This window comes from Netta rufina (assembly GCF_964035555.1).
Source record: "Netta rufina genome assembly, chromosome: Z".
Lineage (NCBI taxonomy): Eukaryota > Metazoa > Chordata > Aves > Anseriformes > Anatidae > Netta > Netta rufina.
Window position 1 is genome coordinate 24,400,353 of NC_140126.1, and position 14,179 is coordinate 24,414,531.

General features: G+C 35.9%; 1 protein-coding gene across 1 annotated transcript in view; it reads right to left on the reverse strand.

Annotated features, from left to right (window-relative positions):
• The window catches only part of PGM5 (phosphoglucomutase 5), an 83,659-nt gene that overhangs the window by 60,575 nt on the left and 8,905 nt on the right, over positions 1–14,179 (reverse strand). The window contains exons 3-6 of the mRNA XM_084305622.1: positions 11,905–12,051; positions 9,384–9,509; positions 6,674–6,864; positions 5,603–5,757 (exon numbers count right to left, since the gene is read on the reverse strand). Of these exons, the coding sequence (XP_084161748.1) occupies positions 5,603–5,757; positions 6,674–6,864; positions 9,384–9,509; positions 11,905–12,051 (619 nt within the window). The remainder of the gene's footprint in view (positions 1–5,602; positions 5,758–6,673; positions 6,865–9,383; positions 9,510–11,904; positions 12,052–14,179) is intronic.

A 14,179-nucleotide genomic window follows, 5' to 3' on the forward strand; every position in this document is an offset into this window, starting at 1 on the left:
CATGCATTCAAAGCCAAATTATGGCTAATTCAAGTTATCAAACTTCAAGATTAAATCTAGCAAGGCAAGACGTCTAAGCAACTTATTAAACTGGTATGAATAGGAAAAAAATTTACTACTTAATCTTTGTCTATAAGATCTGCTCTAGGTTCAACTATTTCAAATGGAATACATGCAAACTTGAATGAATGACAGTCTAGATGTGAGTGAAATATTTAGGCGTTTAAGGGATTTGTTTTAGTGGTTACTCTGGGTGTAGCCATGCAGGTGTTGGCAGCAAGAGCATGGGTCCTCACGCTGGACCCAGATAGTTTCAAACAGCTCCAAAAAGGACAAAGCACAGGGCACAGCTAAGACCAGCAGGTGGTGGCAATTCAGATGAAACAAACATTTGAAAGCGTAAAATGCTGCCCAGCAATGAGGGCTTGGGAATATAAAGCCCAAAAAACAACTCTACAAACACCAAGGTCTGTGGAGAAGGACTGGGAGGAGATTCCCCCACAGACCACAGAGAAAACAACAGTGAAGGAATATCCATAGTGCATGCTGTGGGTAACCCCGTGCCATAAACCAGTGGATATTCCCTGACAAGGACTGCCATGTGTGGAGAGCCCACACGGGACAAACTTTTTCCTGAAGGACTACAGCCCATATGGAGACCCCATGCTACTTTAGGGCAGAAGTGTAAGAAAAAAGGAGTGCCAGAAATGAGCTGACATGAACTGACTGCAATCTCTACTCCCCAACCCCTTGTGCTGCTTGAGAGAAAAAGGTCAAAGAGTTGAGAACAAAGGAGTAAAGTTAAGCCTCCAAAAAAAGTGGGATGTAGGAGGAAGGTATTGTTTTAATATTTGTGGGTTTTTTGTTTCTCACTACCCAAATCTGTTTTGATTGGCAATAAATTTCCCCAAGTCAAGTGTGTTTTGCCCATAATTGGTAAGAGATCTCCCTGTCTTTAGTTTGACCCATGAGCTCTTTCATCCTATTTTCTCTGCCCATTCTGTTGAGGATAGGGAGAAAGCAGCTGTATGAGCGTTTATTAGCTGCCAAGGTCAAGACCCACCATAAAAAATTTGATGCATATTTTGATGTCCATTTTAGAAACAAACAAAATATTTAGTACTAGCATAACAGCAAATAGTTAATAGCTAGAAGAAAGGCAAAAGCCAAGCAGTTTTGGAAAGTTAGGCAAACAAGACAGATTACAGCTAACATCAGATGAAGAACTGTGACATTCAAAACTTTTACAGTTTTCATTAAAATCATTATTTGGAAGTTTATTAGGATTTAATTCAGCAAGTCCATTTTAACCAATACTTCAGTTAAAGCTTTATCTGTCAGACCTTTCACTCACCTTAACAATTCACACTTTCTACTGTAACTATAACTAAGTAACACAAGAGCCTTTTTCTAAGGACAAATCTAAGATGAGGGATGAGTGAAAAATTCTTAAGCAAGGAATACTTTCCTTCAGTAGAGGGGAAGCACAACAGGGAACATTTAAACAAGACATGCACAAGTACATGAGACCTCAGATCCTGAGAGAGCCGGCCAATGTCATTGACAGGCTACTCTCAGTTATATTCAAAAGGTCATGGCAACTGGGGGAGCCTTTGGTGGACAGAAAGCAAGCAAATATCAATCCTAGGTTCAAGAGGGACAACAAAAATGATCTAGAGAAGTACAGACCAGTCAGCCTCACCTTAATCCCTGGAAGGTAGATGGAGTACCTAGTCTGGAAATCACTTCCAAACCTATGAAGGACAAGAAGGTGACTGCAAGTAATCAACACAAATTTATAAAGAGGAAATCATGCCTAACCAATCAGTTAGCCTTCTACAGTTAGGTGACTAGCTCACTGGATGAGGGAAGAATAGTGGATTTTGTCTATATAGACTTCAGCAACGCTTTCAACTCTCTCTCCCTTAATATCTTCGTAGACAAAATGATGAAACACACAGCAGATAACTTGACAGTGAAGCAGATTGAAAACTGGCAGAAAAAAAAAAAAGCTCAAGCAGATGTGATCAGCAGCACAAATTCCATCTGAAGACCTAGGGGTGTCCCCCAGGGGTCTATATCATGGCTTTATTTATGACCTGGACAACTGGGTAGAGTGTACCCTCCACAAGTCTGCAGATGATACAACATTCAAAGGAGTGGATAATATACCAGGTGGCTATGCAGCCACTCCAAGGGACCTTAACAGGCTTGAGATACTGGCAAACAGGAACCCCATAAGGGTCAACACAGGGCAATGCCAAACCCTGTACAAGGGCAGGAATAATCCCAGGCACTCCAGTACATACTGGGGGTCAAAGAGCTGAAAAGCAACTCTGCAGAAAAGGACCTGGGGTCCTATTGGATGATGACTTGACCACATATCAGCAATAAGCCTTTGTGTCAAAGAAGACCAATAACATGCTAGGCAGCATTAGAAAAAGCACTGCCAGCAGATCAAGTGAGTCTTCCTCACTACTTAGTACTGGTGCAGCAGGATTTGTGATCCTGTCTCCACTTCTGGGCTCTCCAGGACAAGAAAAATACAGACGTACTAGAGTAGTTCTAGCAAAGGGCCACAAAGAAGTCTATGGAATTGGAGCTTTTGTCATACTAGGAGAGGCTGAGAGAAATGGAATTTTTAAACCTTGAGGAGAGAAGGTTCAGGAGGGAACCTTACCAATGTGCATAAACACCTGATGAAAGGGAGGAATGAAGATGGAGACAGACTCTTCTGGTGGTGCCCTGTGACAGGCCAGGAGTCAATGGGCACAAACGGAAATACAGGAAATTTTGTTTCAGTACAAAAAATAAACGTTTAATGTGAGAGTGGTGAGACACAGGAAGAGGTTGTCCAGAAAGGCTGAAGAGTCTCTTATTCTCGGGGGCACTCAAAGCCCAGTGGACATGGCTCTTAGCAACACACTCTAGTTGATCCTGATTTGAACGGGGGTATTAAACTAAAGGATGTCCAGGCATCCTTTTCAGCCTCAACTATGCCATGATTACTTCCTTCTTTTCTGTCAGGATTAATATTTACAGTACACTTAATTTTCAGTGGTTTCTTTCCAGTCCATGGTTGCAGCATGAGCTGTATGGGCAGATATAGAATGGACTTCTATGACAATTGTCCCTGGAGCACAGAAGACAGTCTTATCAAAAAGGAATAAAAAGGATCAAGAAACAAAAAAGACAATAGATTAAAAGCATGCACAAGTAAGTAGCAACTTGAAACCTACTCCAGAATTTAAAGAAGCAGTGTTATATTTTCTTTTCTGAATGTTCTACTGAGAACACAAAATATTTTCCACATTGACTTAATTATATCAGAGATGAGATACACAGCAGAAAACAGAGATGGTAGTGTCACTCACACTAAACAACATGCTGTCTGTTATCAGCTGTCATAATCTTGAAGATAAAAGATTTGCCTTTCCTTTGTGGAGCGTCCAGGTTTCTAATACTAAACACTATACTAGTGTGCTAATTCTACATGGAACTGCTTGGTCTTGCTTTTTTCTTTTTGCCTCAGTGCAGTGGGAACATATTCTTGTCCTTCAAAAGTACAACTCACAAAATATACATTTATTTATTTTTTCTTGTAAGTTAGCTTTTTAGTCCATGAGAATGGAATCATGAATGCTTTAAGCATTTTATTTTATATCCAGTATCCCATACAAAGATTTCACTGGCACCAGTAAAACTGTCCCTTATGTATAGAGATATATGAAATCAGAACCCAATTCAACATGAAACTCCTTTAGACAATATACTGGATTTCAGACAATGACATTCTACAATTTTGGGGGAAAATAGCTCTTATAGACAACAATCTTCCCTGGATGTTAAGCAGTTCCCTAAGGTGGGCTCCAATAGGAATCCTGGAAGGCATGGTGGTTCAATAATTCTTCTAGCTGACCTTTGAGGAAGGTATTTATAATATTGCTTATTGTATGTCAATACATGTAGCCAGCCCATATATAGAAAAAGTGACTTGCTTAAGATTATCTACTGTGTGTGATTTCATGACTAAGCTGGGCTGCTGGGCTCTTCAAGGGCTGAGTTCAGCACTGGCACATGGAAGTTAAGCAACTTATAGAATTTTGGCCACCAAAGCATGTGAATATCTGGATATCATTATGGCATTATTAAAGAAACTTCAGAATTCAGGTATTTTGGATTGTCATGAATCTAAATGAAGAGTCACAAAACAAAAGTAACCATCTTTGAAAAGATGCAGCTTTTAGATCCTCAGGAAAACACAGACAACCTCAAAACAAATGAGAAAAAAAAAAAAAAACAAAAGTGTCCTGGATACAAGCAGCAAACATCATTATAATATAATAAATATTTCTAAGAATGACTAGGACAATATTTACATCCTCCCATCATTATCAATTGCTCAGTTTTATTTAATAATAAGACTTAGTTCCATCGAACTAAAAAAGGCAGTAATGACTAGGAGACAATCTGTACTCCAGAAGGTCAAATAAACATTGTCAAGAACATATGTCAAGTAGTCACAGTGTTATTGAAGGGGACTTCAGTACATTCATACTTTCTGACGTATTTACCAGCTTTAAGAAGAAAGACAAACATATTTAAAAGTCACAGAGTCTTCAAGTCTTCCAAGAATGTACATACTCTGGGTTGTAGAACCAAAATGAACCTCTATTTATTTCATGTAGTATCTTAATATAATAGTAGCTTTCACTTAAAAAATGATATTTTCAGATTGCTAAATAGATAAGGTAAAATACAGCAAACCCCATCCTAATGGTATTTTCTTAAAACAGACCATCTACCTACAAGTAAGGAATATTTCCTTGAAGATTCAGACAATCATTATATGAAGCCTTATATGAACCTTTCAATTTAGTAAATTTTCAAAATTTTCCAAATAGGGAAGCACCCTAATATTCTTACTTTTCAAACAACAGTGATCAATCTCTTCATGTAAGTTACATTTCATTTTAAAATGACTGTTTCCTGATTAGACAAATTTAATAGGAGCAACAGATCATTCTGTTAGTAAAGCTATGCAGCCATATTAATACTGAGACACAATTATCACTGTGAACACTTTACACACGGAAAATCTAAGGCAATAACATTTAGCTTAATCCTCTAAGGAGGAGATTTATAGAAAATTTAGGCCTGGATGAGACTTGTTTAAAATCGAGCTGCTAACATAGGATACACCTTCAGCAGGTTTTTTTTGGAGCAGATTGGCCTTACCAGAAATAGCTTAAGTATACTTTCAACTGGCCTTGATTAGGCTGTAAACCATTATTTATTATGAAAAACAGTGAAGTTATTTGGAAAATGAATTACTACTCAGTGTTCATACTTTCAGAAAGATTTTACCGACTTACTTCCTTTTCACATTGTATTAAACTTTCTTCATTCAAGTAAAGGTAATATTAATCTAGGTAAGATCAAGACATCCTTGAAACTAGTTAAAACAATCAAGCACATCTAGGTTGTGAAAATTAGAAGCTCTAATCAAAAGAGTTAATAATTTTGGTATTGCTATATAATACAAAATAGAGAGATAGCTAATGAAATGACCAAGGTGATAGAGATAGATGTTTTGTCTTACTTGTCCAGGGCTGTGCTGGTGGGCATGCTCCTACCAAATCCTCGGACACCCATCTGACAGAAGTATGGAATGCAAGACAGATTGGCAGCAATAATTGCCAACGAATCAGATGCGTTAACAAAGAAACCATTTTGGCCAAGAATCATGTAGCGGTCCTGAAGAAGACAAGAGATACAAAAGAGTGTCTTAAATCTTACGTTTTGGGGAAAGATAATTTCTTCTCTTAGATCCACTGTAGATACAGTAAAAAAGGAACAGGGTTTGGGTTACCTGGACCCCTGTTTGGGCAGAATAATTTATTGGCATTGTCCTGAAAGCTTTATAATTTCACTATCACACCATAATTCTCTCAAGCCCTACAAACAAAAGTTCCAAATCAGTCCCTAGCATCAGCCTCCTACACGATACTTTAGTAGATCTGTTCCTGCCAGGGAATGCTTGTGTAGGAGAATCTTTCTGCCAATGTCATGCACTATACAGGGAGTAGGAGGAGATTTTGTGTATAAGGACAACAAATAACAGCTTCTGTTCTTCACAGCCTTTTCATCATTCCCACATCCTGTCAGGTCAGAAAGCTGTTTCTGTAACACTTTGTTGGTAGGCTGATTATATGACATAAAAAAAAAAAAAAAAAAAAAAAAAAAAAAACAAGATTAGGATTAAGTGCTTTATTTAGCTAAAAAATCTTCAGTTTGCAATGTTAACCAAAACTGACTTCATTTAGTTACTTAGTTACTACTTAACTGTGACTAGTCAATATTATCTGTATATGCTGCCTTTTCCCACCCGAGGAAGTTTTACACTAATACAGAAAAAAATAAAAATAAAAAATAAATAAAGAATTCTCATTCTGGACTCACATCCTGTTCAGTTTGCAAACATCTGCAGGGCCAAATTACCCCATATGTGTCTGATTTATGAGTACAAATACTATAATCTTTGCTTTTAGGTATCATCACTCCATTTTGAGGACTTACTGAAAAGCAAATAAATTACACTTACATGTCCCATATCTGACCCCAGATAAAACAACAACTTCAGTGAAACCTCCAAATGGATTAAAATACTTACTCCATCAGCATCAAAAGCAGCTCCAAATCCATACTCTCCACCTCTCATAGCCTCCAGCAAGGCAGTTGCATATGTTAAATTGGGATCAGGACGCTGTCCACCAAAATCCTCCAGAGGAACACAGTTTATGGCAGAATTTGCAGGAGCTCCTAATTCATCACACAGGATTCTTCTCACATACGGTCCCATAACTGTAAAAACAGAAATCTGCCATGCAATCGCAAGCGCATATGCTTGACATTTAAATTTTTCACAGTACCGTGGAGACTTCATACAAAACATACTTTCAGCAACTCTATACATCTTACCAACAGAAGTTTGTCTTACAAACAGAAGACAAACTATTATTTCATATAAAAGTATGTGATCATCCCCACAATAAATGATCAATTGGCAAGTCAGCATCAAAAACACACTGCCCCACTAGTGGAAGTGAGAAAGTAATCTACTGAAGAGTGAAAGATCAAAGTTTTATTTAGCTATTATTAGGGAAAGAAATTATCATATACATTTAGGGGCATTCCTTACTGAAATAAAAATGAGATGCTATTTTGGGTGTCCCAGAATGCAAGTAACAAATTAACAAACATACTAGCAAAGAAAGCAAACAATAGGGGAATACAAATGGGGAATAAGCTCCTCAAAGGTTTCTAATTCTAATTGAAATTACAACAGATTTGTCCACCAATGAATTCTACCACATTTTTTCTACTCTCATGTAGATAATAAATGAAAGTTTTCTTTCAACTAACTTCAAAATAACTCCTCTATTTTTACTATATAGCCAAATAAGACCCCAGTTCATGAGATTATATCATAATTAGTATATGTAGTACTGTGGACTATCCAAAAGCAACACCGAGTTTCATTTTGGAACAGCTTTTTATTTCTCCTACATTCCACATTAAAATCTCATGTCTTTTCTTAATTCCCTAGTAGGACTTACCCATCCTAATTTTACTTACTGAACAAAAGCATATAAATTTACATTCTTCAACCCATGAGTCTTCATCTTAAATAACTAGAAGGAATATTTTATAACCTTTAATAGTAAATGTCTATCATTTCAGCCCAGAAATAAAAGGAACCTAAACACACATGCACCTTGAAATGCAGTCATTATCAAATTGTATGGAATATTAGTCCATCCCACAATTAAATCTTTTCTTCTGTGGAGAAACTGTAATGTTAGTTGTGTCTGAAATCTACACTAGGGCATTCAATGGCTGAACAGACACCAACAACTGATTGAGCTCTCTGCATTCCTGGTGCAAGTGTGAACAGGTCACACAGAGGTAAAAAAAACACAAGCGACTGCTTGCTCACTTGCTCTTGCTTCCTCTTTCTCCACACATGACACACATTATTGCAAGAAATTTGTGTTCAAGAAAATTTAGATGCCAGTTCCATAAACATACTATAAATGATGATGATTCAGGTTCTTATCAAGAGTAGACTCATGATAGATTATTCTTTTCTATGCCAATGTTAAACTACCAATCTCTACATGCATAAAAGCATATTCCAGAGTTGAAGAGCTAGTTTGTAACTAGCTTTTAGTTTGTAAATAGCTTTTAGTTTGTAACTAACTCTTTTATAGTTTGTAACTCTATTATGGTTGGTGTTTCACTTTTGGCTAATGCACTTCATGCAGGAAGGAGTATTGATGGGTTGCCACCAAAAATGACAAATCCCAACTCCTTTGATTCCAGTGATTAACCACCATAACCCACAAACATGTGTGCTACATTTCAAATTGAATTTGTTTGGCCTCAGATTTCTACTGCTGATTCTTCTTGGTATTTGGAAAGAGTCATGATTTTGCTGAACAAAAATGAGAAAAAAAATTTCTGTTGCACAAACTTCTTGTATATGCTACCGCATGTGTACAGTGTATTTATATTATGGCTACTTCTCCAACACAATACAAAGTCATAAGTTCTTATTACCTTACAACCTTGTAAACAAAGTGAACAAACCTCGTCCTTTATATTTCTTATGATTAATCAGTTTTTCTAACCCTTAGCCAGATCATGCATCTTTTTGGACACCATTTCCATTTTTCAGTACTCTATAATAGATGTGGGCGTCAGAGCTCTACAAACCATTTCAATAACATTCTCTCCAAAAATGTATATGACACGAAGCATTCCATTCTTTATTGCTCATCCAACTCTTTGAGGACTCTTGGGTTCAATTTGTTCATATTTAAATAATTTTATACCATTTAAATCATTATTTAAATAATTTATACCATTTATACCATGTTAAATAATTTTATACCATTTTATACCATTATACCAGTAAAGACTGTCCTGCAACATCCTTGGTAACTATACACTGCAAATACTTAATCACCCTTTCATAGCAAGATTAGCTCATCCTGCTTGTTTCCAAATGCAGAGAAAAAAGAAAAAGAAATATATATATATACATATATATACATATATATTATACATATATATATATATATATATATATTATTGGATACATATGCCTTTAATTCTTATCAAGAAATATCTACCTCCTCACCTAGTAAGGAGCCTAACCAGTTGCTAAGATTGCCTTTGTTACTAGCCTAATGCTCAAATCCTGTCTTACTACCTCAAGTTGTTTTTCTAAAAAGACTGACTATTATACACTGTACCTTTATTGGCAAACCACTGCAGTGTACTCACAGTTTTGTCGTGACAGTAACTTAAATTCATACCTCCATTCATGGCATCAATCCTTATTTTAATCTGGTTGGGTCCAGTCAGCAAATTTCTGATTGCATTGAAGTCAAATATATTTCGGAGGAGATTGAGGTAGATATCCACAGAATCAACAATTTCCACTGGAAAAAATAAGGTTAAAAAACTGTACAATTCACATACGGGAACACATCTCCCAGAACAGTTTCACAACCCATGCACCTGAACAACAATTGGAGCGTGCAACCTCTAATATTACATAGATTTTCTCTGAAGTCCACAGAGGCAAAGAAAAAGATTTCTACTGATTTCAGTGTGGCTTCCATCAGGCTTTAAGCCTTGCACAGGTTAGCAGCTTTACCTGCTAAAGGACTGCAGAAGACGGAAGATGTCTGTGTGGATATAAAGTCACAGTTTCTATTGTCTGACAGCAGTAACTGTATCACCCTATCAGGAGAGACATACAGACTATTCTTCTCATTTTTTTGGCACCTAGAAAATCTGTCTCCAGATTGTTGTCAATTCACTACTATACTTTTGCATTTTATATCTTACTGATTCGGGAAAGTTAGGTTCAAACACAACATCTGTTTTTTTGCTAAGGTCTTGCTAATCTGAATTGTGAATTCATAAAGGCACAGAGATACAATTTTTCTAGTTCTGTCAGATGTAAAACAGATCAAACTAAAATGAATTAATGAAAGTAAGTCTGTCATAATCAAAGCAGTTATCAAACACCTGTCAAAAGCCATGCTTTTCAGTCATCTTGGAACATATTACTTTTCCTAATTAAATTAAAAAGCATATGTTATACAAATGCCTTTTTATCTGGTTAAATGAGTATCTTGAAATAATTTAGTTACAAGTTAAATTATTACTTAGAATATCAGCCAGTTTTCCTCAGAAACACTGACCTCACCCCACTGCTCTTCTTCAGCGTAACATGAAAATGACACAGATATTTTTGTGCCTAAGAAAAAAGCTTAGAATAGATTAGGAAAATACACTTGAACTGAGAAACAAACCAAAAAAAAAAAAAAAATTTCCCAAGGCTGAAAAGTAATCTGTAAAGCCTATTTGAAAAAGAGTCAATTCTGTGGTATAAAGTTACATTCTCAAAAATTCACTAAAAGACAGTTTTGTATACCTTCTTAGCCCTGCTCCTAATAAAGCATATGCAGGATCTGAGCTTCACACAAATGAACAAATGCCTCAAATTCATGGAACTGCTTACACATATTAAGGTAAAGTGCATGTAAGTTTAAAATCTAAAAATTATTTTCATTCCTGCCGAATCCAACTGATTTATTCTCAGTTGTTTCAACACCTCTGTAGCCTTGATTTGCAGGAGTTAGTTCATACAACTGAGTAATGAGAAGTTCGAAATACATCAGATAAAATCTTAAAATACTTCTTAAATTATTTTCATTCTTTCTGCAATTTGATTTTGCATTCAGAGCTGTGTAAATTATATTTATTCATGTACCTGTAGGCCAATTGCAGGAGGGTTCTCTGGCATATTGTCCCAGAATGATGCATTCTGGGGAGAGATGATTGGGAAACAATTTTTCCTCAGAAGAAAATTCAATAAAATTAAAGTTATTTTTAATCTATTTTTATGCTACTTGTCATGTATTTTGTAGTGTGTTTCTTTTAATTTTCATTTTGAAAAATACAATTTGGAGAGACTAAAATACTGGAAAGTCAAAATTTAGCAATCTAATATGACTCTAGAGTGGTGTTAAGAGATGAATTTTCTTTGCTTCTTGTTTGCCATAGAAGCCAAAAAGAACATGTTATTTTAAAGGACAACAGAAACAAACAAAAAAAAATTAAAATTTGTATTTAAATCACAAACTTCATCTATCAAAACGTACTTTCCCTCTGAAAATGTTTTCTGGAAAAGCAAGTGGCTTTAATTCTAGACCATCAAGAATGAGGAATAGTTCCCAAGGCCACACAGAAGTTTTACGCTATTTGGAATATTCCTCTTCTGGAGTTCTTCCTTTGCTTTTGACTCCTTCAGAACAAAATGGCAGTGTTATCTCATTTTAAATTAAACACAGGCGTAAAATTATTAATATGCTTAAAATTAAACATGTGCTTCATGTTACTTCACATTTTAAGTTACTCCTTCTGCATCTCACAACTTTTCAGAAAGGAAGCATGAGCAAAGAATGAGTAAAGATTCTCATGAACTGTTCTGCCAATAAGATTTACATGAGCAAATTATTCCTAGCCCAAAAATGTGCTTTGTGTTTAACCACTAGTTAGCTAGTTTAACCACTAACACATATATTCCGCAAAGGTATTTGACTAAATGGTAAGTCCCAACGCACTTGCAGTCCATGCCTCAGCTCCCTTGTGTGCAAAATAAATGCAACACTTACCTGTACTGCTTAATATTTTGAGAACTGCTAGTAGTAAAGCATTCTGAAGAAATTAAGATTTGTTTAAATAGTTACCAATAAGCATTCTGCAGCAACTGCAGTATCTAGAATAAACAAATGTAGCATGCATAAAAGCCTATGTCTATACCTCGGAAAGGTTTGAATTTGTTCTCCAGATCAAACTCCTGTCTTCCTAAGCGAGATAAATCAACTCTGAGATCAGGACAAATGGTATATTCCTCCAAGGTTTTGCTGATTTGATAAATTTTGTCTGAAACTGCATCTGGAGCAGGTCCTGTAAGAAAATAAAATGTATTATTTTTATTTTTTTTTTTCAGATCTTAAGATTTACCAAAAAAAAATGTACTACATTAAAAATAAATTCAATATTGTATCAGCATTCTTGAAGAATAAGCCCCAAAAAAGAACATTGCAGTAAGAGACGGTCTTTTCTTACACTGTAACACATTTAACACATCTAAAAAAAAAAAAAAAAAAAAAAAAGGAAATACAGTATAATCTCACTCAATACATTAATAAAACTTACTTAAGTCAATAATTACCCAGGGAAAAACAATTACAGCAATTACAGCCAACTTCCCTTGGCTTTATTGCTCAAAGATTTTGACATTTTTTCTTCTACAACAAATCTCAACATATACTTTAATGGACAAACTGCCAGAAACAGTTTCTGGTATTTTGTAGGGCTTTTTGTAAATGCACACCTGTGAAGCTAAGGTAGTTTCATGTTACACTTCACAGAATCACAGAATTGTAGGGGTTGGAACAGACCTCCAGAGATGATCGGGTACAACCCCCCTGCCAAGGTATGTTCCCTAGAGCAGGTTGCACAGGTAGGCATCCAGATGGCTCTTGAATATCTCCAGAGAAGGAGACTCCACTTAATTTCATTAGGCATAGATTATCATTAATGAATACTTTACCAGATTAACAGTGTTATTCTCTTGCAGCTTTCCTCCAATGGCTTAATGAAATATACATGTATCATTGTTAGAATTCAAAATAACTTAATCGCTTGACAAGCAATTCTGACCTGCTACAGGTAGGTAATTGAAAAAGAGAAATCACATCTTACTCGTGAAGCACTTTTATTACCAAATCCTGAAGATTGACTGTATTTTACAAAATTTACTGACAATCTGATAAAAATTACAGGTTTGAAAAATTTATTACCATATAAATTATGCTGCATGTAATGCAAGATTTCAGTCAAAGTTACAACAAAAGACCATTCTGGCTTATCTGACTCTTCTTCTCCTACACTTCCACTGTGAAAATGACTTCCTATACTCTCTTTTATGTTCACTCTCTCCTGATCCAATGTCTCAGTCTTTTCACCACTAAACTCCCACCTCCTCTAGTAATGCTGCTGTATTCAATGCAGTTTTGCCACATGAATTGCCTTGCCACATCTCAGATCCAGTACATCAGATAGTCCAGGGCAATACAAGTAACAGTCACTTAACTCTTTACTTGGCTTAGAAAATGATTTCTTATTGGTCTATTCCAAACCTACCCATAGGGTTTAATTCACTCTAGATCATTCTCAATGAATGGATATTTCATCTAGTAATATTTCCAGCTAAGGCAATCCCATAGTATCGCTCTGCATTCTCTCCTACAACTACAGAAATAAGCCTGTTTGGCTAGCCAGGATCTGCAAAATAGACTGCATGAGAACACTGAGCAACAGTAGCCTCCCCTAGGAGCTTGTTGTGGTGCTCAGCTATTCTCTGAGACAAAAAGTCTTGCCTGGTGCTTAACTCACATTTTCTCAATGGCAACTTAAACCAACTACTTTTCATTTTGTCCTCACAGATTATCATAAATAATTGAACCCTGTGACCTGTGCTTGAGGTATATATACAGGTATATATATTTATATACTTATAAAGGTTTACATTTAAAGTTTAATAGCCTGTTTGAATTTTCTTTAAAAAGGCAAAATACACCACAAAAAAATGCCCCACCAACTTCTACTTACTTATCAAACAGATTTTAGGTGGTACATGGTATTTTGAAGTTCACAGAGTGCTAAAGCATTTAACAGTTTGGTTCTGGTGTGTTCATGCTCTGCCCCTGGTTTTCTCACTGCCTGCCCTTACATAGTCCCTTTAATCTCTCTAGGATTCAAGCCTGTTCTGTTTATAAAATCCCACTGGTTTAACTATGCATGTTTTTCAGTCAAACAACATACAAGGGAGAAGTATCCCCTTGTCAAGTCTTCCCAGCTTCAAAATAGGCAAGAAAACACTATTTTAAGGGCACTTTGAGATTTTCAAAAGGAACGCACTCTGTTTATGAATTATACGTGATATCAGCAATTGTCACTGTGATGTTTTATGGGTGTGCACAGATCTACAACATAAAACATATACAATGTGTAATATAACTACATGTGT